At 42.6% G+C, this 25,737-nt stretch overlaps 1 protein-coding gene across 2 annotated transcripts in view; it reads left to right on the plus strand.

Moving 5' to 3' along the window:
- PDPK1 (3-phosphoinositide dependent protein kinase 1) overlaps positions 1–25,737 on the plus strand; it is a 92,762-nt gene that overhangs the window by 48,805 nt on the left and 18,220 nt on the right. The window contains exons 7-10 of one of the 2 annotated variants that reach the window (XM_036309790.1): positions 8,837–8,912; positions 12,411–12,464; positions 13,297–13,365; positions 13,618–13,714. In XM_036309790.1, the coding sequence (XP_036165683.1) occupies positions 8,837–8,912; positions 12,411–12,464; positions 13,297–13,365; positions 13,618–13,714 (296 nt within the window). The remainder of the gene's footprint in view (positions 1–8,836; positions 8,913–12,410; positions 12,465–13,296; positions 13,366–13,617; positions 13,715–25,737) is intronic. The other variant, XM_036309789.1, reaches the window with a different exon arrangement.

Below are 25,737 nucleotides of genomic sequence, written 5' to 3' on the forward strand. Positions count from 1 at the left end.
GAACTGGAAGCATAACGAATGGCTATTTTACTTCTGAAAATTATTGTCAAGTGTTAGCGTGGAGAGAAGATAAAGCCCTTTATAGTGAGGTTTGGGGGAAGCTAAGGGCCACTGTGCAAGTTAATAAGTGACCTTGAAAATGAACTTTGGGTCTTGGGACAGTTGTGACTGTCAGAGCCACCCTGACCCAAGAGGCTGTCACGGAGACCTCCATATAATGCGCACATCTCTCTGCCTTGAGAGGAAGACCTTGATAAAAAGCATAAAAAGTGCTTGGGCTAACGGATATGCTGGGTATAAATACAGGGTTTTTTGGCAGAAAGATTCAGACTAAAGCATCCACTCTGCTACAGCTACTCTCTTGTAGAAAAGGAAAACTATGAGTATTACGTAGCAGTGGGGAGGAACTTGGCTTTTTAGAAAGTCTTCTAGCTCAGCTGGGCTGGCCCCCTCTATCTTGGGCTTGAATTGTGGCTGGATTAAACACCGTGTTGGCCGAAACCAGTTTGGCTCAGTGGATAGAGCATCGGCCTGCGGACTGAAAGGTCCCAGGTTCGATTCCAGTCAAGGGCATGTACCTGGGTTGCGGGCACATCCCCAGTGGGAGGTGTGCAGGAGGCAGCTGATCGATGTTTCTCTCTCATCGATGTTTCTAGCTCTCTATCTCTCTCCCTTCCTCTCTGTGAAAAATCAATAAAATATATTTTTTTAAAAATAAATAAATAAATAAACACCGTGTTGGACATCCATCCACTGGGCTGATGCCTGGGGTCCACTCATCCCAGCCAAGTGTGGGTAGAGACACAAACCTGTGCTGCTGGGAGGCACCTGTGTGCCTGGCTGGGCCTCCATGGGTTTCCTTCTGCAAGGTGCCTTATCTTTCCTTTCTGCGTGTTTTTCCAGAACAGTGTCCTCAAACAGAGGGTTCTTGTGAACTTTCTAGTTAGGATTCAGTTAGTGCTTTGATCTCTGCGCAAACACTCATTGAGTCACCAGTGTCTTCGATTTGGGAACCTCTCTGAGAATCCTAAAGCACCACCCTTTCAGGACTGAAACAAAACTTGGAATCATGGGATATGCTGTTATTTCTCAGCAAGTCTTAGTCCTGGCCTCACTTGCCTGCCTTTTGTAGCTGCCTTTCCCTCCTTCCCATAGAGGGCATCAGAGGATGGGTGGTCTCCCACCTGGAGATGCACAAAGCCAGGGAAGTCCTACTGGCACTTGTGAGATGCCCCAAAACCTTTATCTGTTCGACCTATGCATATTGCATAGTAATATTTTATTGGCCAGTAATCATGTTTTTATGGACATGGTATAACCCATAACCATAGCATTGTTCATGACAGAGGTGAACCCAACAGGAATTGCTGTGTCCCCAAATGTTCTTGTTAGGCTGCTTATCACAGTCTGTGTTACTTCTGCCATGGGACCTCCCAGTCATTCTTGAGAGCTGCCCACCTTGGGGTCTGCTTTGTCCTTCCTTCATGTATAGTTCCTTCAGAATCTGATATTTGATACAGGCTAGTCCTGTTGCCCTGTGGTCATTGAAAAAATACAAGAATTTAAATGCATTGGTGAAATAGTGCAATAAATAAGCATGCTTTTCTTTCTTTCTGGAAGCAGGAGACTCAAAGTCCTTATGTTACAAACCAGGGAGAATTGCTTGTATATATAGATGAGTTGGCTTTTTCTTTTTTCCTTCCTAAAGAAAAGGGAAAAGCATATATAATTATGTGAATGTTTCATTTTAGTGACTTACTCTCATTTTCTGTTTGAAGTACTTTAGATTTCTGTATTCGCTTTTAAAAAAAAAACACCAAAAACTTTTGTGCAGAGATGATTTCCCAAAAACACCTTAAAACTTCCAGAAGGAAAGTGTTGGTGGGAGCTGAGATTCTTTAATTGTGCACTAAGCATGTTCCCCTTCCTCCTGGCAGGAGGCAGGTTGTCTATCTTCACAGACCTTTGTCCCAGTAGGTTGCTCCTGAAAGGGGGTAAGCCCTGCATCTCTCTCTCGCTGCTGCCTGTTAGGTCAGAGTCGCCTCCCTGTCTATAATGGGCAGGTGTGGGATACAGCAGGGACTGTTGAGGGCATACAGGATTGATGAACAATTTCCGGCACAGAGGACTTGTGACTTCTGACCTTGCACAAGGGTACCACAGACATATCCGGGTGAGGACAGCTTAATCATGTCGAGAAAGCCCCTTGTCTGTGGCTGTGTCTCTGGCCTTTGCCCCCTTTGCAAAATGCTTGAATTTCTTGGAGACCCTGGAGGTTCAGACTTGGGGTTTGTGTCTGGAAACCTGTGTCCTGAGCTATGTAGGCTTTTCTGGTATACAGCCAGATGTGGAGGCTTCACTCACCAAACAGGAGGGGTGGGTCTGCCAGTGTAGATTGGAGGACAGCTGGAGGGGGGATCCAGGGGAAGACTTCAGAGCCGAAATCATTCTGTGACTTGCAGTCTGTTGAAGAAACCAGGTCATTTGTCTTCTAACGTTTCTCGATTACATCTCTGTGGAGTCATGTAGCATGCTCCTCTCTGTACATCCTGTAAATGAGCAGTTGGTGCTGGCCACTTTGATCACATTCAGGTTCAGTTCTCTCACACCAAAGTCTGGTGGTGGTGCCTTCTTTATTAGGAAGCATTTGATATCCATCCATTTCTCTCTCTATGTTGTCAACAGCCATTTAACGCCATAATGACTTAGATCCATTAATTCAGTAGAGAATAAAGAATGATTATAGTCTAATTCTTTTATTCCTGAGATGGAATTCTTCTTTAAAGAGAAATTTCCCCAAAGCAACTATTGCCTTAACTAGTAGTATTGATTGTGGAGGAAAAACAGGATAAATGCTTGCTCTTTCCCCTTTACTTGCCACTTTTGAAAGTCATGAACTGGCTCACCATCATCCTTCAGAAATGACCAAATTATCAAAACATTATTACCGCCCTAACTGGTTTGGCTCAGTGGATGGAGCGTCGGTCTGCAGACTGAAAGGTCCCAGGTTCAATTCCGGTTAAGGGCGTGTACCTTGGTTGGGGGGGCACATCCCCAGTAGGATGTGTGCAGGAGGCAGCTGATCGATGTTTTTAGCTCTCTATCCCTCTCCCTTCCCCTCTGTAAAAAATCAATAAAATATATTAAAAAACAACAACAACAACATTATTACCCCTTGCTTCACACCATACACAAAAGTAACTCAAGATGTTTACTTGGGTAGATTGGAGATCTGAATCTAGGACCTAAAATTATTAACACTGTTGGAAGAAAGCATAGGAGTAAATCTTCATGACCTTGGGTTAGGGAATGGTTTCTTAGATACAATACCAAAGGCACACACACACAAAAAAAACAACAAAAAAAAACCAACAACAACCAAAGGCACAGCAACAGAAGAAAAAAAAAATAGATAAATCATGCCACATTAAGTTTAAAAACTTTTGTGCCATGATACCATTAAGATAGTAAAAAAGACAACTCACTGAATAGGAAATAAAAATATTTTCAAATCATATATCTGATAAGGGACTTGTATCCAGAAGATATTACGAACTCATCATTGGAAAAATAAAAAAAAATTGAACCCAGCAGGCATGGCTGAGTGGTTGAACGTCAGCTTATGAGCCAGCAGGTCACAGTTCGATTCCCGGTCAGGGCGCATGCCCGGGTTGTGGGCTTGATCTCCACTAAAAGGCAGCCCGTCGGTGTTCTCTTTTATTGTTGCTGTTTCTGTCTCTCCCATTCCCTTCCTCTCTGAAATCAATAAAAATATATTTTAAAAATTTTTGAGGGGGGTGGCAATGGGGGAATAACCACACATTTATAATACCTTAATTATTTTTTAAAAAGCACAATAAGATACTACTAACCACACATTAAATGACTAAAGTTTTAGAAGAGTAAAAAAAAAAAAAAAAATCCAGGTATTAGTGAGGATATAGAATTGGATATAGAACTCTCTCACATTGCTTGTGAGAATGTAAAGCTACAGTCACTTTGGAAAATACTCCAGTAATTTACTGTAAAGTTAAATAGATACTTTATAACCCAACAATTCCATTTCTAAGTATTGACCCAAGGAAAAAATTAGTGACATACACAACATGGACACGTCTCTATAATATGCTGAGCCAGAGAAGCTAGATACATACGTCCATACTAATCATTCCACTTATATGTCATTCTAGATTCCCAATTTACAGTGATGGAAATCAAATTAGTGACTAGAGAGTGGGGAATGCAAAGGGTAGGAGGACTGACTGAAAAAGGGAAAGAGGAAACTTTTGGGGACAACAAGAGTGTTCTATATATTGATTGGAATGGTGGTTACATGGTGTATACATTTGTCAAAATCCATCTAACTGACGACTTGAAATATTTCCATTGTTTTATGCAAACTGCACCTTAATAAAGTTTATTTAAAACCATAAAAAATATTGAAAATGGACAGAAGGTCTAATTAGACATTTCTCCAAAGAAGATATACAAATGCCCAGTAAACATATGGAAAGGTACTCCGTGTCATTAGGAAAATGCAAATCAAAACCACTATGAGGTACCACTTCATTACCCACTAGGATGGCTTTGATAAAATAGATAAGTATTAGCAAGGATGTGGAGAATTGAAACCCTCAGACTCTGCAGGTGGGAATGTTAAATAGTGCAATCACTTTGGAAAACAGTGTGGCAGTTCCTCAAAGGTTTAACATAGTTACCTTATAACTCAGCAGTTTTACATATAGGTATGTATCCAGAACTGAAAACATGTTCACATAAAAAGTTGTGCAGGGATATTCATAGCAGCGTTATTCAAAAAGTGGAAACAACTCAAGTATCCATCAACTGATGAGTGGATGAAGTGTGTTCTATCCATACAATTGAATATTATTCAGCCATGAAAAGGAATGAAGTTCTGATACATGCTACGATCTGGATGAACCTTGAAAACATTGTTCTCAGTGAAAGCTAGCTGGGATTTGGGTTATTACTGTGTTGAATGTGTAGATCAGTTTGGGGAGTGCAGGTGCCCCTCAGGTTATGATGGGGTTATATCCCAATAAACCCATCATAAGTTGAAAATATTGGAAGTCAAAAACACATTTAATACATCTAACTTACCAAACATCATAGCTTAGCCTAGCCTACCTTAAATGTGCTCAGAACACAATATCCCAAAATGCTGGCAACACAGTACACTGTGGAGTATCAGTTGTTTACCTTTGTGATTGCATGCCCGACAGAACTATGGCTCACTATCTGTTGTCCCACATATTGCTTGCCTGGAAATCGATCTAAATTCAAAGTACGGTTTTGTACCATTGTAAAGTTAAAATATTGTAAGTCAAACCATCGTAAGTAGGGACTGTATTGCCATCTGAATAATATTAAGCCTGATCCTTCAACATGGGAAATCTTTAGATTTTTAAATTTTTTAATTTAGATTTTTTGTAATTTCAAAAATCTTGTGTAGTTTTCAGTGTATAAACTTGGCACTTTTGTTAAATTTATTCCTAAGTATTTTATTTTTGAAGTTATTATAAATGGAATTGTTTTCTTTCTTTAATTTTCAGATTGTTCATTGCAAGTGTATAGAAATACAGTTGAGCTTGGCCAGACTGGCTCAGTTGGTTAAGCATCATCCTGTGCACCAAAAGGTTGCTGGTTCCATTTCAAGTCAAGGCACATGTCTGGGTTGTGGCACATATAGAAGGCAGCCAATTGATGTTCCCCTCCCTCCCTCCCTCCCTCCCTCCCTCCCTCCCTCCCTCCCACCATGTCCTCAGGTGAGGGTTTAAAAGAAAGAAAGAAATACAGTTGATATTTGTGTACAAGGTCATGTCATCTGTGATTAGAGGTAGTTTACTTTTTCCTTTCTTATCTGGATTCCTTTTATTTCATTTTCTTGTCTAATTGGCCTGTAGAACTTCCACTATGTTGAATAGAGACGACAAGAGTGACATCCTTGTCTTGTTCCTAATCCTAGGAAAAGCTCTTAGTCTTTCACTATGAATAACAAGTTAATTTTGACTTTTTCATAGATGCCTTTATCAGGTTGAGGAGGTTTCTTTCTGTTCTCATTTTATGCATTTTTATAATGAAGGAATTTTTGTTAGATGCTTTTTCTACATCTATTGAGGTGATCATGTGGTTTTGTCCATAATTTTAATGATATGATGTATTACATTGATTGATTTATATATATTTAATCACCTTTGCATTCCTGGGATAAATTTCACTTGCAGGCTCCCCCCCCCCTTTTTTTTTAAAATATATTTTATTGATTTTTTTACAGAGAGGAAGGGAGAGGGATAGAGAGTTAGAAACATTGATGAGAAACATCGATCAGCTGCCTCCTGCACACCCCCTACTGGGGATATACCTGAAACCAAGGCACATGCCCTTAACTGGAATCGAACCTGGGACCCTTCAGTCCGCAGGCCAACGCTCTATCCACTGAGCCAAACCAGTTAGGGCTTAAATTGATTTTTAGAGAGAGAGGAGCGGATGGGGAGAGAAAGAGAAATAATTGATGCGAGAGGAAAACGTAGATCAGCTGCCTCCTGCATGCCCTCTACTGGGGATCGAGCCCACAACCCAGGCATGGGCCCTGACCGGGAATCAAACTGGCAACCTTTCAGTGCAGAGGACGATGCTCAACCAACTGAAGCACACTGGGCAGGGCCAGACTCCTTTTTATGTGCTGCAGTAGTGTTTTCTCATCTTCTGTCCAAGAGGTGACCATATTTTGTGAACGTTTGCTGTGCTTCATGTGTGGGTTTATGGGTATGACACTAGCAGTCTGCACTTACGGCTTGAACAGAGTGTGAGGGTCCCCAGACCTCAGGAACACTTCTTTAGGTCCCTCCTTCCCCACTGGCACCTCAGAGTTTGACTTACAGATTTGTGGTGACTAGAGCGGTGTATAGCCCAGGATGCTGATCACTTTCTTTGAACCACTTTGAGGATGGAAACAGCAACCCAGCCCAGTACCTTTCTCCTTTCTCCTAACTGTGTCCTACGTGAGGGGGTCAGTGGCATAGAGGAGGCTGTGTGTACCAATGATTGTTTCTAGGTCTGGTTTTCCAGTAGCTGGAGAAGTTTGACCTTTAGCTTATCTCTGAACTTCCAGGGGGAGGTGACTAGATTACCTCTGTGGTTTTCTAATGCTCTCTTTGGGGTTTTTACCCTGGTGTCACAGATAGAAGCCAGCCAGCAGCCATGACACTGGAGAGGAGAAAAGTCACTGATTTTCACTAACCTTTCAGTTGAAATCGAACATTTCCTTCAATCATAAAAGTAGACAACAAATGTCTGCTGGTTACACAGTACCAGCCTGGAAGGTTCCTGTGAGTGAAATATGTGGCTCCTCTCCTTGGAGAACCAATTTGCTTTCGGATGATAGGTGGCTCTCATACCGGCATCTCTGATCCTTCATCCTCTGAGAGTCATAGGAAAGGCTGAGAGCACCTGTGTGGTCCCCAATGCCAGAGAAGCTCCATGGAGGATGCCTCAGGAGCAGTGTGGTGGGGCATGCAGCTTATGCCTGTGGTTCTTTTTTTTTTTTTTTTTAATATATATTTTATTGATTTTTTACAGAGAGGAAGGGAGAGAGAGAGAGAGTTAGAAACATCGATGAGAGAGAAACATCGATCAGCTGCCTCCTGCACATCTCCCACTGGGGATATGCCCACAACCCAGGCACATGCCCTTGACCGGAATCGAACCCGGGACCCTTCAGTCTGCAGGCCGACGCTCTATCCACCAAGCCAAACCGGTTTCGGCACCTGTGGTTCTTTATTAGGGATGCATGGCCATTGCTGAGGTCCCTAAGATCCTTGGGGCCACTGGGGTGAATGGGTGTCAGTGCCTCCTCTCTGTGGTGATAGGCAGGTCCAGAGGGTCCTGCTGCCACCCAACCCAGGTCTGCATTTGATCTTTGTGAATTGTGCATCACACAGTCCAGTACTAGAGACAGCAGTATGCTGTGGGGGTTCCCCAGCTGGGACACATGAGTCTTATTCCCTTTATATCCCTGAGCAGTTTATTAAAAGAAGGTATTCCTGCCCTGCAGGGGATCCAGTCCTTTCCTGCATTTTGTGCATTTTCATTGTGTGCTTGCTGCATGTCCGGAACTGTTTTTAAGCACCACAGGCTCCTTGAGATGCTCCAGCTGAGAGAATGCTGGGTGAGGGCTGCTCTAGTGTTGGTGAGAGGCACTAGGACAGTGGTTCTCAATCTTCCTAATGCCACGACCCTTTAATACAGTTCCTCATGTTGTGGTGACCCCAACCATAAAATTATTTTCGTTGCTACTTCATAACTGTAATTTTGCTACTGTTATGAATCGTCATGTAAATATCTGATATGCAGGATGTATTTTCATTGTTACAAATTGAACATAATTAAAGCATAGTGATTAATCACAAAAACAATATGTAATTATATATGTGTTTCCCGATGGTCTTAGGCAACCCCTGTGAAAGGGTCATTCGACCCCCAAAGGGTCGCGACCCACAGGTTGAGAACCGCTGCACTAGGAGAACATGAGGCAGGGAGGTGGCTAGAAGGAGCTTCCCTGGTGGTCAGGGAAAATGTCACTGAGCAGGTGACCTTTGAGCCAGCCCTGGGAGGAGAGGGTCTCAAAATGGGCTGTGAGGGGTGGGCCCCGGACAAGTAAGGCTTTCAGGATTGTACAGTATAGTCTGATTCCAAGTGACGAGTGCTGTGCTGGCAAAAAGCTCCAGTTTATGCCCATGTCAGCCATGATGTCCTGATATGACCGTCCACAGTTGTGTTTTGTATATCAGCATGACCATTTTCCTCTTCTCATCAGCCAGGGCCAACTCGTTTGTAGGAACAGCCCAATATGTTTCTCCAGAGCTGCTCACAGAGAAATCGGCCTGTAAAAGGTAACCTGATTTTTTCTTGTTCTTATCCATATATATATATTTTTTTTCCTGATACATAATAATCTTTTTCTCTAAAGTAGCTAATACAGTTTTTCATGTGAAATTAATAGTTAAGAGAGTGCCTTTCACCCAGCTGGTGTAGCTCAGTGGTTGAGTATCTGTCTATGAACCAGGAGGTCATGGTTTGATTCCTGGTCAGGGTACATGCCCATTTTGGGGGCTCAATTCCAGGTGGGAGGTGTGCAGTAGTTGACTGATTGATGAATCTCTCTCATCATTGATATATTTCTCCTTGAAAATTTTTTATTTTTATTTTTATTTATTTATTTTTTTTTTAAGAGAATGCCTTTCATGGCCTTTATATAGCTAAGCCTACTTTGGAAGAAGTTAGCATTTTGCCTTTTAACCAATATCTTTCTTTTAATAACCAATATGCTACTTTATTGTTACACTTTATACTTCCTGGGGTGGTTGTTGCTTTATACTTTGAGATCAGATCTTGTTCCCTTAGAATAACTTTGGTGAAAAGAAGTGTGGCAGACAGGTCTTTATTATTTAACAAGGCTTCTTGCTTGTTTCAAAGCCCAGGGATCCTTGTGTTGCCTCCTGCTCTGGGAGCCTGGCCTTACTGGCAGCCACAGTCAGCTGTTTAGTGTTATGGACTCTGCAGACTATGGGAAGAGGCCCAGAAGGCAGCATGTGTGGGAGGGGACAGAGCCAGCTTCTTGGCAAGGGCCCAGGCAGCACTAGCCAACTCTGCTCAGGGCTCAGACTGGGACAGGCCTGGCAGTGGCTGCAGGGTTGAGGGCCTTGGTGGGTATAGAGTAAATTATAGAGGACATAGGAGCTGGGGTTCTGTTCACAAGGGCAGTAGTCTGAAGAGTGAAGAGGGGTCAGCATCAGGGCAGCTGGGCAGTGGAAGAAAAGAAGGTGTGTGGAGGGGTGTTGATGGCCAGGAGGGGGGAGAAGTCTGGGGAGCTGTCAGGTAGGTATGAGGGAGGTGGAAGACTGAGGTGGCAGTAGAATCTGGGGTTTCAGAGTTTGGGGAGTGGTTCCAGGTGGTGACAAGATTGTGTAGTTAAAGCTTTTCTTTGGATTCTTCCTCCCCAGGGCCAGCCAAGCACATGGTCTGCTGGCACCTTCCCTTGAGTTGACAGAGGGTCTTCGGGTCAGTGACCTAGATTGGCAGGCTGCAAGGGGCTGCCTTCCTAAAATGACAAAGTAATGGTGCCAAAGCCTTCAGAGGAGTGAGTGATTCTGGGGACAGCAGCTCTGTGTTTGTGAGCATAACAGCTTTTAAAAACTCGTTAAGGGTGGAGCTGTGGGGCAGAAACATGATGAAGGATAGAAGGGTGCTCTCTTCAGGATTAAACTTGGATCTCCGGGCTCTTTATTTTTGAGCTCTTGCCGAGGGCCAAATGCTATTATAGGTCAGGGATTCCTACATGGAGCCTTTTAACCAGTATTCTCCCCAGGGGACATTTGGCTGTGTATGGGCACCGTTTTGGTGTCACAACTTGGTGAGAGTTGGGAGAGAGTGCTGTTGGCGTACAGTGGATGGCTGCTCAGCATCCTGCAGTGCAGAGCCATACTCACAGCAAGAATGATTGGCCCCCCGATGTCTACAGTGCTGAGGCTGAGACACGCTCCTGAGGGTGGTTGGTGCTGTTGGCCAAATTCTTGAAGTGTGTGTGTCACTGCTGACTAAGTACTAGCTTTTCATCAATTTTGAGTTTACTTGTAGGATGAGGCAGCTTATTAGCATGATGGGGAAGATCTCCGCTCTACGGAATGCGATAAGGAAGACACCTTTTGTGAAAAAAGGAGGGAGAATGTCTACCCAGATCTGTTTGTTCATGCATTTTACAACACTAGAAGAGTCTACAAGAATTGGAAAATAACACTGTAATGTTGAGGGAACAGGGTTGTGAGAGAGATATCAATATATATCTTTTTATGCTTTTCAAATTTTTAGTACGTGATATTCAAAAATAGTTCAGATTTTTTAATTTAAAAAGTGATACATATTCATTGGAAAGAATTCTTAGAAAATATGGAGAATAAAAATACAAAAACATTCAGTCTCCAGCCCACTTACAGTCTCAAATAATGAGTTGGTGTATCTTCCCAGTTATTTTTTTCTAGGGGTATTATATATGGTTATGTAATTTTTATGCAACTTGGAGTCATACTGAATAACCAATTTTGAATAGTTATTAAATAACCATTAAATATTTAATGTCTATTATCTAATTATTAAATATATAATGGTTCATTATATAATTATTGCGATTATATGATGAACATTTCCCTACGTCACTAAAATTATTTGCAGTCATCTTTAACAGCTGTGGGGTGTTTTAGCATATGATTTACTGTTGTTTGTCAAACTCTTCCTTTATCATTGGACGTTGAAGTGGTTTTGTTTATTTGGCACAATCTGGCATGCTTACTGTGTGCTGCATATTCTGTGCTGTGGGGCAGAAGGCACTCCTACTTGTCCAGAAGGAGAGATGGGATATCTGCTAGGCTGCCCCAAGGCTGCCCTAAGTTCCTGTGTTGAATTTCAAAAAGTAGAATGACTTGCCCTACCTGAACATTTTTAAAATCTTTTGTACTTGCTAGAAATACTAAACTGACTCCCCCTTTAGTTTTTATTGTATTTTAAAACATTTTAGAGCCCTCACTGGGTAGCTCAGTTGGTTAGAGTGTCATCTCGATATGCCAACGTTGTGGGTTCGATCCCTGGTCAGGGCACATATAAGAATCAACCAATGCCCCTGGCTGGGTGCTCAGTGGTTAGAGTGTTGGCCCACCAACCAAGAGGTCATGGGTTCAATTCCCAGTCAAGGGCACATACCTGGGTTGCAAGAACCCTGCCATGGTCAGGCCCATGCGGGAGGCAGCTGATCAATGTGTCTCTCTCACATTGGTATTCCTCTCTCTCCCTCCGCCCCCCTTTCTCTCTCCCTCCTCCTTCTTCCCTCCCTCCCTCCCTCCCTCCCTGTCTCCTTCCTTCCCTCTGCCCCCCACCCCTGTCCCCTCTCTTTCCATCCTCTCTCTGTCCACATATAAAGGGCATGCTTTGCTGTAGGTGTTTTTCTTATGTAGCTTCCTATTTTAACTAGACTAAACAATAGAGAAAATCAAGTATAAAAACTAGTTACTGGGTAGAATGTAGGTGTTTGTTTGTTTATTTATTTATTTATTTATTTATTTATTGTTAATCCTCACCCGAGGATATTTTTCCATTGATTTTTAGAGAAAGTGGAAGGGAGGGGAAAGACACATTGATTTATTGCCTCCTGCATGTTCCCCAACCAGGGCTTGGGGATTGAGCTTACAACCCAGGTATCAAACCCGGGACCTTTCAGTCCGATGCTCTATCCACTGAGCCAAACCGGCTAGGATGTAGATTTCATTTTTTAAATGCCCTTCACTCCCTCTTTGTGTTGTGACTCAGATTTCTGACCTGTTGCATTTCTATTCCAAATCAAGAGCTTCCTCCTCTCTCCTGGTGCTGGTGATACAGAGCCCTCATCCAAGGCCCAGGTACTGCAGTTGGCCTGTTGTCTCCACCCATGCCCTTGGAATTCATTTTCCAGATACCAGGCTGTGGCCGCTTCCAGACACTGACTACATCCAGTCACCTCTGAGCCCTATAGGCAGACAGGGCAGGGATGGAGATGGGAGCATGGAGAAGCAGCTGGCAGTGCAGGTTGAGGAGCATCTTGATGATTTCTTAGGGCTGAGCTGGGAATAGAACGCAACACTTACAGAGGAAATTAAATATGCAAAGTAGACGTCAGCTGTGAGCTCTGAGGTGGCACTGAGAGAACAGAGAGCGGACCAGAGTAGGTGGGAGAGGGGGTGGCATCCAGGGCAAGGAGAGCAGTGTTGCCCCCGCCCCTCCTCCCCGAGTCCCTGCCAGCTGGTTCTGGAAATGACAGGGCAACTTAGAACTGTAGGGTGTTTCTTTTAAAACATATAATTAAAATGTTTATAAAGAAGGAGCAGGGCTTTGCACTGTGAGTCCAAGAAGGGGAAGAGAAAGCTTGCTTTGTGCACATCCTATAGACTGTCTACTTTGGTTTCCTATTATCTGTGAGCTTGCGTCTCTGTCAGGGTAAACATGAGTTAATGAGAGACTCTCTTAGCAGCCTCCTCAGCACCCCGCTCACTGCTGGCACTGGAAAAGGTGTGTGTAGGATACTCTGGGCCCAAGTTCCCAGGGAGGTAGGTTCCCACCTTCACACTGACCTGGTTTTAAAGGAGTGCAGTAAATAGGAAGCTGAAATGGAGTGGTATGAACAGAGGGAACGGAGAAGACCTCTGCATGTCACTGAAATTTTACAAATGTCATTCTTTGTTTTTCCCCTCAAAGTTCAGACCTTTGGGCTCTTGGATGTATAATATACCAGCTTGTGGCAGGACTCCCACCGTTCCGAGCCGGGTAAGAGACATTCCCTGGTCCTTCTCTCTACCCTCCACCTTCTACCCACCCCACACCCACATACCTCTGCCCATTGAAGCAGTCAGAGAAGTGGGAGGGAGCTGAGCCAAGGTGGGAGGACTTTTACAATGTTGCTTTAATGAATACAGTGGCTCTGTGGGGAGAGGAGATACTGTCCCAGGAAAGGTACAGCTCGCTTCTGGGAGATTTGTGTGACCCTACCCAGAATGATGGTTTCTCTTATTTTTACAGAAACGAATATCTTATATTTCAGAAGATCATTAAGTTGGAATATGATTTTCCTGAAAAATTCTTTCCTAAGGCAAGAGACCTTGTGGAAAAACTTTTGGTAAATATTTTGCATTTTCTTCTTGTAAGATGATCTGGTAGCCAACCAGTCCCTCTGAACCTGGAGGCACCTATCTATCTATACTAATAAAAGGGTAATATGCTAATTAGACTGGGTGGACTGGACATCTTCCGGTCATCCAGTCCTCCTTCTGTACAAAGCCATAGTGGCGGGGGCCGGGGCAGAGGCGGTTAGGGAAGCAATTAGGGGCGATCAGGCCAGCAGGAGAGGGTGGTTAGGGGTGATCAGGCCAGCAGGCAGACAGAGTGGTTAGGGGCGGTCAGGCAGGCAGGCAGGTGAGCAGTTAGGAGCCAGCGGTCCCATGGGGATCAGGCCTGAACCGGCAATTGGACATCCCCCGAGGGGTCCTGGATTGGAGAGGGTGCAGGCTGGGCTGAGGGACATCCCCCTCTTCATGCACTGGGCCTCTAGTATATATATAAAAGGCTAATATGCTAAGTTGTCTGACTATCTGACCGGTCGCTATGACGCACACTGACCACCAGGGGGCAGACGCTCAGTGCAAAAGCTGCCGTAATGCACACTGGCCATTTACAGAGAAACGGCACCTTGGACCTGGTGCCCGCAAAGCAACACTCGGCTTCCCCCAAGTGGGACACAGGCCCCGCTACCACCCCCGAGTTTCAGCCCACCAAATCGCAGACGATGCTGTCAAGACCCCATGGCGCAAAATGCGGCCCACAGCTCAGCCCAGCCCAGCCCTGAAATGGTCATTGTGGGCGCCGGGTAATGACATCACGTAGCAATGCCTGGCTTCCTCTCCCTAGTGACAGCTAGCCTCCTTGCAGTTTCTTCAGCCCAGGAACACAACTTGCTTTATAGCCAGGTGCAAACATTTCACACTTTAACCCAGGGGTGGGCAAACTTTTTGACTCGAGGGCCACAATGGGTTCTTAAACTGGACCGGAGGGCCGGAACAAAAGCATGGATGGAGTGTTTGTGTGAACTAATATAAATTCAAAGTAAACATCATTATATAAAAGGGTACGGTCTTTTTTTTTTTTTTTTTTTAGTTTTATTCATTTCAAACGGGCCGGATCCGGCCCGCGGGCCGTAGTTTGCCCACGGCTGCTTTAACCAAATGTCTGTGAAGCATTTTCTTGTGCTTCATCTCATTTAATCCTCATAGAAGTCCTGGAGTAGGTAAATAGGAGACTTGGTGGAATCCTATTTTCTTTACATTAGCTGGAAAACAGAGATTTAGAAACTTGACCCGACTGAAAAGAAATAAGAAATGGTGGACCTTGCAAATGACTTCAGGTTTTCTCACTGCTCAGAATATAGTCAAACACTGCTGCAGTTAAATATTTTCCCCCTTGTTCTCCTTGAGTGATCTACAGTAATAATCTGGTTCATGATATTTACTGCTGTGTTGCTGACAATTTGACCTGAACGAGAAGTTGGGGTGCTTCACTGGGCTGGAAAAAGTTTAGCTAAATCAGAAAGCAGGTCTAATTAATCAAATATCTATCTATCTATCTATCTATCTATCTATCTATCTATCTATCTATCTCTAAGTTGATTTGTGCATGCACAGTACATATAAAGCTCTCACTGCCGCCAATCGCATGCATGTGTTTCCATCTGTCATTGTCAATCAAAGTGTAAATTTGGTCGACACTTTTATTATAGAGAAAGGGTGAATAGCGATATTAAAATATTTCTTCTAATTAATTTCCTTTCAGTGTGCACAAATTCATGTACTGGACCACTAGTATTTAATAAAAAGCTATTTATGGGTTGATAGTGATTATAGATAGGTTTGTATCTGTTACCTTGTCTCATCATAAGCCCTTTCCAGTTTCCAAATGCCTAATTCTTGACCTTAATCAGACAGGAAATTACTGTACCATTTAGCATTTCTCATCCACATATATAGCATTTTATTTTATTTTTTAATATATTTTTATTGATTTCAGAGAGAAGGGAGAGGGAGAGAGATAGAACATCAATGATGAGTGAGATTCACTGATTGGCTGCCTCCTGCACGCCCCCTTCTGGGGATCGAGCCTGTAATGGGGCATGTCCCCTTGATTAGAATCGAACCTGGGACCCTTTGGTCCACAGGCCGATGCTCTATCCACTGAGAAAAACCAGTTAAGGCCATATATATATATATATAGCATTTTTTTACTTTTTTAGGAACTCCATACTGTTTTTCACAATGGCTGCACCAGTCTGCATTCCCACCAACAGTGCACAAGGGTTCCCTTTTCTCCACAACCTCGCCATCATTTGTTGTTTGTTGATTTATTGATGATAGCCATTCTGGCAGGAGGGAGGTGATATCTCATTGTGGTTTTAATTTGCATTTCTCTGTTGATTAGTGACACTGATAATTTTTCTCATGTCTATTAGCTATCTGCATGTCCTCTTTGGAAAAGTGTCTATTAAGTCCTTTGCCCATTTTTTTTATTTTTTATTTTTATTGATTTCAGAGAGGAAGGGAGAGGGAGAGAGAGATAGAAACATCAATGATGAGAGAGAATCATTGATCGGCTGCCTCCCGCACACCTCCTGTTGGGGATCGAGCCCACAACTCAGGCATGTTGTGCCCTTGACTGGAACCAAACCTGGGACCCACCAGTCTGCAGGCCAACGCTCTATCTACTAAGCCAAACCAGCCAGTGCTTTAATTGGATTTTTTGTCTTCCTGGTATTGATTGTGTACATTCTTTATATATTTTGGAAATTATTTCCTTACCAGATATATCATTGGCAAATATGTTCTCCCATACATTGGATTCCCTTTTCATTTTGTTGATGGTTTCTTTTGCTGTGCAAAAAAGCTTTTTAGTTTGATATAATCCCATTTGTTTATTTATCTTTTGTTTCCCTTGCCCTGGGAGATATATTGGAAAAAGTATTGCTACAAAAGATGTCTGAGATTTTACTGGCTATCTTTTCTTCTAGAGTTTTTATGGTTTTGCTACTTACAGTTAAGTCTTTTATCCATTTTGAGTTTATTTTTATATATAGTGTAAGTTGGTGGTCTAGTTTCTTTTCTTTTTGCATGTACCTGTTCTGTTTTCCCAGCACCATTTATTGAAGAAACTGTCTTTACTCCATTATGTGTTCTTACCACCTTTGTCAAATATTAATAGACCATAAAGGTGCGGGTTTATTTCTGTGCTCTTTGTTCTGTTCTATTGATCTATATGCCTGTACTTAATGCTAGTACCGGGCTGTTTCGATTAACAGGCCTTTGTTATAGTTTGATATCAGGTATTGTGATAACTCCAACTTTGGACCTTCTTTCTCAATATTGTTGAGGTTATTCGGAGTCCTTTTTGGTTCCATATAAATTTTTTGAAATATTTGTTCTGGATCTGTGAAACATGCTGTTGGTATTTTTTTGCTGCTGTTGTTAATCCTCACTTGATAATTTTTTCATTGAATTTTTTTTTTTGAGAGTGTGGGAGGGAGGGGGAGAGAGAGAGAAACATCTATGTGAGGAAGGCACATTAATTGGTTGTCTCCTGCATGTACCCTGGCCAGGGCCAGGAATCAAACTTGCAATCCAAGTAACATGCTCTTGACCGGGAATCAAACTCAAGACCCTTCGGTGCCCGTCCCACTCTCTAACAAATAAGCCCACTGGCCAGGGTTATTCCATTGCTATTTTAATAGGAACTACGTTGAATCTATAGATTGCTTTGGTAGTATGGACATTTTAATGATGTTAATGCTTCCAATTATTTGTATCTTCCTCAGTTTCTTTCGTCAATGTCCTATAATTTTCTGAGTACAGGTCTTTTACCTTCTTGGTTAAATGTATTCCTAGTAACCTTATTTTTTTTGTTGCAATAGTAAATGGGATTGTTGTCTTAATTTCTCTTACTGATAGTTCATTATTGGTATATAAAAATGCCAATATTCTGAATATTAATTTTGTATCCCGCTACTTTGCTAAATTCATTTATTAGATCTAGTAATTTTTGGTGGCATCATTAGGGTTTTCTGTGTACAGTATCATGCCATCTGAGGATAATGACAGTTATACTTCCTCCTTTCCAATTTGGATGCCTTTGATTTCTTCCTCTTAACTAATTGCTGTGGCTAGGACTTCCAGTACTGTGTTGAATAAGAGTGGTGAAAGCAGACATCCTTGTCTTGTTCCTGATCTAGGGGAAATGCTTTCAGTTTTTGCCCACTGAGTATGATGTTGGCTGTAGGTTTGTTATATATGACCTTTATCATGTTGTGATATGATCCTTCTATTCCCATATTACTGACACCACAGATGGTTGCTATCATAAATGTGTGCTCGATTTTATTTTTTGGTGTTTCATTGTGTGTGTGGGATGTTTGTGTGTATGTGGGGGGTTGGTTTTTTGTTTTTGCCCTTTTTTGTAGGGTGCTGGATTTTATCAAATGCTTTTTCTGCATCTATTCATATGATCATGTGATTTTTATCCTTCATTTTGTTTATGTAGTGTATCACATTTATTGATTTGAGAATATTGTACCAACCTTGCATCCCCAGAAAAAAACCCACTTGGCCATGATATGTGATCTTTTTAATGTATTCCTGGATCGGTTGGCTAATTTAAAAAATATATTGTTTTTTATTGATTTCAAAGAGGAAGGGAGAGGGAGAGAGAAAAATAGAAACATCAGTGAGAGAGATCAGCTGCCTCTTGCATGCCCCCAACTGGGAATCAAGCCCATTACCTGGGCATATGCCCTGCCCTGACCAAGAATTGAACCATGACCTCCTGGTTCATAGGTCATTGCTCAACCACTGAGCCACCAGCCAGGCGGTTTGTTAATATTTTGTTGAGGATTTTTGCATCTATGTTCATCAGGGATATTGGCCTATACTTCTCTTTCTTTGTGTAGTGTCTTTGTCTGATTTTGGAATTAGGATAATGCTGGCCTCATAAAAAGAGTTTATAAGTCTGCCTTCCTCTTGAATTTTTTTTGTAGTTTGAGGAGTGTAGTGTGCATTCTTCTGACTGTTTGGTAAAATTTGCCTGTGAAGCCATCTGGTCCAGAACTTTGCTAGGAGTTTTTAAATTACTGCCTCAATTTCATTAGTTGTAATCTGTCTATTCTAGGTTTTCTGATTCTTCTTGAATCAGTTTTGGAAGATAGTATATTTCTAGGAATTCATCTGTTTTGCCCAGGTTGCCCAATTTGTTGGCATATAGTTGTTCATAGTCTTTTCTTACAATCCTTTGTATTTCTGTGGTGTCAGTTATTAATTCATCTCTTTATTTCTGATTTTACTTATTTGGGTCCTCTCTTTTTCTTGATGAGTCTGATTATAGGTTCATCAGCCTTGTTTATATTTTCAAAGAACCAGTTTCATTGTTCTTTTTTTTTAAATTTCTATGTCATTTATGCTCTGATCTTTATTATTTCCTTCTACTTATTCTGGGTTTTGTTTTCCTTTTTCTAATGTTTTTAGGGGAAGGGTTAGATTGATTGAGATTTTTCTTGAGGTAGGCCTGTAATGCTATGAACTTCCCTCATAGAACTATTTTCGCTTTGTCCCATAGATTTTGGGTTGCTGTGTGTTCATTTTCATTTGTTTCCAGGTAGTGTTTTTATTTCCCCTTAATCTGAGTACTAACCCAGTCGTTATTTACTAACATGCTATTTTAGCCTCCATGTGTTTGAATGTTTTTCAGTTTTTTTATTGTAGTTGATTTCTAGTTTCATTATTTTGGTCAGAGACGATGCTTGATAGGATTTTAATCTTGAATTTATTAAGGCTTATTTTGTGTCTTAACAAGTGATCTGTCTTTGAGGATGTTCCATGTGAACTGGAAAATAATGTATATTCTGCTGTTTTGGGATGAAATAGTCTATAAATATCAATTAAGTCCAACTAATTCATTGTGTCGTTTAGGTTTGTTGTTGCCTTGTTGATTTTTTTGTCTGGAAGATCCATTGATGACAGTAGGTTATTGAAATCTCCTACTATGACCATATTAGTCACTCCCCTTTAATGTCCACTGAGATTTTCTTTTTCTTTTTTTAAAAATATATTTTATTGATTTTTTACAGAGAGGAAGGGAGAGGGATAGTCAGAAACATTGATGAGAGAGAAACACCAATCAGCTGCCTCCTACATGCCCCCTACTGGGGATGTGCCTGCAACCAAGGTACATGCCCTTGACTGGAATTGAACCCGGGACCCTTCAGTCCGCAGGCTGATGCTCTATCCACTGGGCCAAACCGGTCAGGGCTGAGATTTTCTTTATATATTTAGGTATTCCTATGTTGGGTGCATGTATGTTTGAAAGGGTTTTATCCCCTTGTTGGATTGATTCCTTTAGTATTATGTAGTGACCTTCTTCGTCTCTTGTTATGGCCTTTATTTTGAAGTCTATTTTGTCAGATATAAGTATTGGGGCCCCAGCTTTTTTCATTTCCATTTGCATGGAATATTTTTTTCCATCCCTTCACTTTCAGTCTTTTTTTTTTAAATTTTTGTTTTTATTGATTTCAGAGAGGAAGGGAGAGGGAGATAGAGATAGAAACATCAATGATGAGAGAGAATCATTGATTGGCTGCCTCCTACACACCCCCTACTGGGGATCGAGCCCACAACCTGAGCACGTGCCCTTGACTGGAATTGTCTGGGACCCTCCAGTCTGCAGGCCAACGCTCTATCCACTGAGCCAAACCAGCTAGGGCTTTTTTTTGAATTTTTTAAATTTTTTTAAGAGAAAGAGAGAGAAACATTGATTTGTTGTTCCACTTATTTATGCACTCATTGGTTGGCTCTTGTATGTGCCCTGACTAGGGATCAAACCCACAACTTTGGCATTATCAGGATGATGCTCTACCCAACTGAACTACCCGGGCCTGTTTGTATCTCTTGTTCTGAAGTGGGTCTCTTATAGTCACCATATATATGGATCATGTTTTCTTATCCATTCAGCTACCCTATGGCTTTTGATTGGAGCAATCAGTTTACATTTAAGTTTATTATTGATAGGTACTTATTTATTGCCATTTTATTCTTTATACCTGTTTTCTTTTCATTTTTAGCCATTTTTTCTTCTTAAAACATTTCTTGCAATACTGGTTTGGTGGTAATGAACTCCTTTAGCTTTTTTTTGTACGGGAAGCTCTTTATTTTGCCTTCAATTTTAAATGATAGCCTTGCTAGATAGAGTAGTCTTGGATTCAGGTCCTTGCTTTTTCATCATGTTGAATACTTTGTACCAGTCACTTCTGGCTTGAAGTGTTTAAGAAATCAGCTGACGCCGAAACCGGTTTGGCTCAGTGGATAGAGCGTCGGCCTGCGGACTGAAGGGTCCCGGGTTCGATTCCGGTCAAGGGCATGTACCTGGGTTGCGGGCACATCCCCGGTGGGGATGTGCAGGAGGTGGCTGATCGATGTTTCTCTCTCATCGATGTTTCTGACTCTCTATCTCTCTCCCTTCCTCTCTGTAAAAAATCAATAAAATATATTTAAAAAAAAAAAAAAAAAGAAAGAAATCAGCTGACATCCTATAGGAACTCCCTTATAGGTAACTGTCTCTCTCTTGCTGCCGTTAAGATTATCTCTAGCCCTAGCCAGTTTGGCTCAATGGATAGAGCATCAGCCTGCAGAGTGAAGGGTCCCAGGTTTGATTCTGATTGAGGGCAGGTGCCTGGGTTGTGGGCTCGATCCCCAATAGGGGGCGTTCAGCAGGCAGCCAATCAGTGATTCTCATCACTGATGTTTGTATCTCTCCCTTTCCCTTTCTCTCTGAAATCAATAAAAATATATTTAAAACATAAATAAATTAATAATAAAAATATTATTAATTTACGACGGAAAAATATCCTCAGGTATGGATTAACAACAACAAAAAATTATCTCTTTGTCTTTATTCTTTGCCATTTTAATTATGTGTCTTGGTGTGGATCTCTTTGGGTTCACCTTGCTTGGGGAAGTTTTCAGCCATTATTTCTTCAAACATATTTTCTAATCCTTTTTCACTCTCTTCTCCTTTTAGTATCCCTATGATGTGGATGTTGTTCTGCTTGATGGTGTCCCAGAGGTCCCTTAGACTTTCCTCAGTTTTTAGAATTCTCTTTTCTTTTAGATGCTCTGCTTGGGTGCTTATTACTATGTTTTCTTGTCCTCTAAATTCCTCTAATCGCTGGTTTGATCCTCTGCTTCATCTAACCTGCTATGGTTCCTTCTAGTGTACAGTAGAACTTTGATTATCAAACTTAATTCGTTCCAGAAGGCTCTTTGAGTAGCAATTTGTTTGAAAACTGAATTTTTTTCCCAGTAGAAATAATATAAATTGAATTAATTCATTCCAGATCCCCAATGATTCCCTGTCTTAACCTTTTATATATATAGTACATGTCTAATGTACTATTTAATCTATAAACACACATTTCTTTTCTTAAATTTATCAACCATTTTTTCTAGCCTTAAAGGAATCACTTTCAGCACTAGTTCTAGGGGTGTCTTTCAGGAAGTCAGCATGAGGCATTTTTGCTTTTTTGCATGTCATTGCCTCCAAAATGTTGTCACTGGCTAACTGCTTTTCGATTATCCAAATCAACGACAGTTTTTCTACCTCTTCAGTTGCCTGTGATCATAGTTTCTTACACACTCTTGGCAACATTAGCACTCTTGAGGGCCTCTTTGTGTTTTAAATTTGTGCTAATTGTCCATTTCACCAGCAACAAAAGCAAAAAAAAAAATGTTTTCACAGCACAATTTCCTGAGATGTTGACAACACAAAGTTTAGCAGTAAACTGACTTGAATTCTCTCCTATGTTTGTGGCCTGAGAGACAATTTTTTTGTCATGATGATATGTCAGTATGAAAGGGTTGTTCAACAACCTAGACTTTTTTTTGAGATAGGAGATGTTTGAGAACCAGAATTTGATTGTTTTCATTTCTGATTTTTTTTTTCTATGTCTTTTTTAATGCTTAGTATCTCTGGGGGTTTTGTTTTTAAATATTTTCTTTTACTTATTTTTTAAGGATGGGAGAGAAAGAGAAAGCGTAGAGACAGAGAAAAAGAGAGAGAAAGCCTCAATTTATTGTTCCACTTGTTTATACATTCATTGGTTGATTCTTGTATATGCTCAGACTGGGGATTGAACCCCCACATCCTTGGTGTATAGGGACAATGCTCTAACCAACTGAGCTACCAAGTCAGGGCCTTATAGCTGTTAAGTTCTCACTGAGATCATCCATCCTTCCCCTAAAGTCCTTGAGCATCCTTATAACCATTGTTTTAAACTCTGAATCTGGTATTTTGGTTGCTTCCATTTCATTTAATCCTTTCCTTGGGGATTTCTCTTGTTCTTTTGTTTGGAGTATTTTTCTCTGCCTCCCCATTTTGTCTCTGAATATTAGGTAGGTCTGCTATAACTCCCAAACTTGTTATGATGGCTTTATGGTGAAGGGCCTTGTTGGGATCAATGGCACAATCTTCCAGATCACCTGAGCTCTGTGCTCCAGGAATGTTTCTTGTGAGTTATATGCACCCTCCTATTGTAGTTGAATCTTGAGTGCTGTTGGCTCTTTCGTGAGTGGAGTTAACTCTTCAGGCTGGCTGACTATAAGGGTAAACCTTGATCACCGCATATGAGATGCTGTGCAAGGGTTGCCCCCAAGGCGGAGTTGTTCCCAGCAGGGTCTGGTGCCTGCTGGCATCCCTTTTTTGGGTGTACAGCTATGTGGCCAGTTGGGTTGAGCTCTGGTGTGATCTGAAGCCCACCACTGGTTGTATTGATTTCAGTTCTACTTGGGCTGGGTTTAGGTACTGGGCAATGTCAGACGTTCTGTGTAACCAGCCTTGGCTACCTGTCTGGAACTACCATGCTATTCACTGTTTGTGGCTAACATCTACTGGGCCTGGGTATATGTGGGAGGGACCAATCTGTGTATAAGGGTCAGCTTCCTCCACCTTAGAGCTGGGGGCAGATCTGTAAAAGGACTGAGGCTCCCTAAGGTTGCTTGGTCTTCCTCCAAAGCCTTCCAAAGAAAGACTGTAGAGTGGGCCCAGGCTGGCCATGAATCACAGCCTCTTCTATACATTTCGAGCTCAGTAGGGAAGGGCAGCTGGGATCAGGAGGATAGGGCTAGTGGGTCCCCTACTTGGGGATCACACAGTCAGGCACTCACTGAGGGGAAAGTGGACCCTCCTCCAGAGCCAAACCAGTCAGTCTCTGCCAGAGTCTCCAATTCTAGCTCCCCGTGGAAGGGCTTGCTGTAGGTTCAGGTTCGGTGTAGCCAGTCATCCCCTCTGCAGGAGCAAGCTCAGCTGCCCTGGGCTCAGGGGGACAGATCAAAAGAGCCTCCCATGGGGGTGATGCCAGCCCACCCCTAAGGAGGGGACTAAGCACTTTGTCTTGGTCCCAGATAATAGTCTCCAAGGGACTCACACTTTGAATGTCTCAGATCTAAGCCACTCTCCCTTCCTCCCATGGAACTGAGCCAGCGGGGCAGAGTATCCAGGACTTGTCAAGGCTGATCCAAACAGTCTCCTGTTGGAGGTGGTTCCTTCAAGCCTGTGGGAGGTGGGTGGGTACTTCTTCCTGGGGTAGCAGTGGCTGAACTTGCTGGAGAGATGGGAGTGTCCCCCTCCCCCACCCTGCAGTGTAGCCACACATACCCCAGCATCTGCCTGTCTGATTCCTGGACAAAAGTTTTTTTGGGAGACATGGTCTGAAAGTCCCAGCTCTGCAAGACACTCTGATATCCCTGCACAGCTGAACTCAGCAGGACAGGGCCTGCCAAGTGAGTCAACAGGTGGGGGGTAGGGGCACTGGCTGTAGGCTCAAGGTGGGGGAGACCAGCCTTCTTTCCAAAGCCACACAGTTTAGTCACTGTCTGAGTATCCGCCAAAACCTCCCCAGAAAAATAGGGCCCCAAATGTCATGATGGATGCAACTAGCAGACCCCTCCACAGGACCTGAGTACAACAGAGTGGCCTCACCAGCAGTTGGAAACTGGGCAGTGCACTCCCAGCCTAGTGCTGTAACGATAGGAGTGCTTGTCCCTGGGAAGGTGGCACCTGGGTCTCCCAGGCAGATGGAAACCACAGTGATTTTCACCACCAGATGCTATGTTCCCATCTCTATTGCTCTGAGTTGGGGATCCCTGAGTGGGGTTGAGACCCCACGCTACTGGAAGGAGGAAGTTTTGTCATAGTGATACCCCTCTAGCTTCTCAGTTGCCAATACACCTGGGTGCTGGGGCCAGCCCTTTCCACATCTCTGCCCTCCTTACCAGTCTCTATGTGGCTTCTTCTGTAAACCCATGGTTATATGTCAGTTCAGCTAGCCTTCAGTTGGTTATCCAGGTTGATTGCTCTATACTAGTAATATAGCTAGGAATCTGGTTTGGGGCTGGGAGCAGGTGAGTATAGCTTCTACCTGCTCTGCAGCCATCTTATAATCTAGCTTCTAGAAATTACACTGTCCCTGCCCCTGGAGTACTTTGGCTCTAGACCAGCGGTTCTCAACCTGTGGGTCGCCAACCTGTGGGTCGTGACCCCTTTGGGGGTCGAACAACCCTTTCACAGGGGTGGTTTGCCTAAGACCATCGGAAAACACATATATAATTACATATTGTTTTTGTGATTAATCACTATGCTTTAATTATGTTCAGTTTGTAACAATGAAAATACATCCTGCATATCAGATATTTACATTACGATTCATAACAGTAGCAAAATTACAGTTATGAAGTAGCAACGAAAATAATTTTATGGTTGGGGTCACCACAACATGAGGAACTGTATTAAAGGGTCGCGGCATTAGGAAGGTTGGGAACCACTGCTCTAGACTGTCCCTTAACTTGATCTTGGGGAAGCAGGGTCAGGCCTGCCTGGTCAGTTTAAGAAGGCTATAGTCTGCCTCTTCTTGCCTGTCCCTCCTGTGTCCGTCCCCTCACTGGGAGGGTATGCTTGGTCCTCTGTGGGTCTGAGGGTGGAGGAACACAGCCAAATCCTGAAGAGACAGCTCTGGGGCCCTGTGATATCAATGCTGGTGGGAGACACAGGCTCTTTGTCCCCCATCTG

Source organism: Myotis myotis, unplaced genomic scaffold (genome assembly GCF_014108235.1).
Source record: "Myotis myotis isolate mMyoMyo1 unplaced genomic scaffold, mMyoMyo1.p scaffold_m19_p_5, whole genome shotgun sequence".
NCBI classification, from domain to species: Eukaryota; Metazoa; Chordata; class Mammalia; order Chiroptera; family Vespertilionidae; genus Myotis; species Myotis myotis.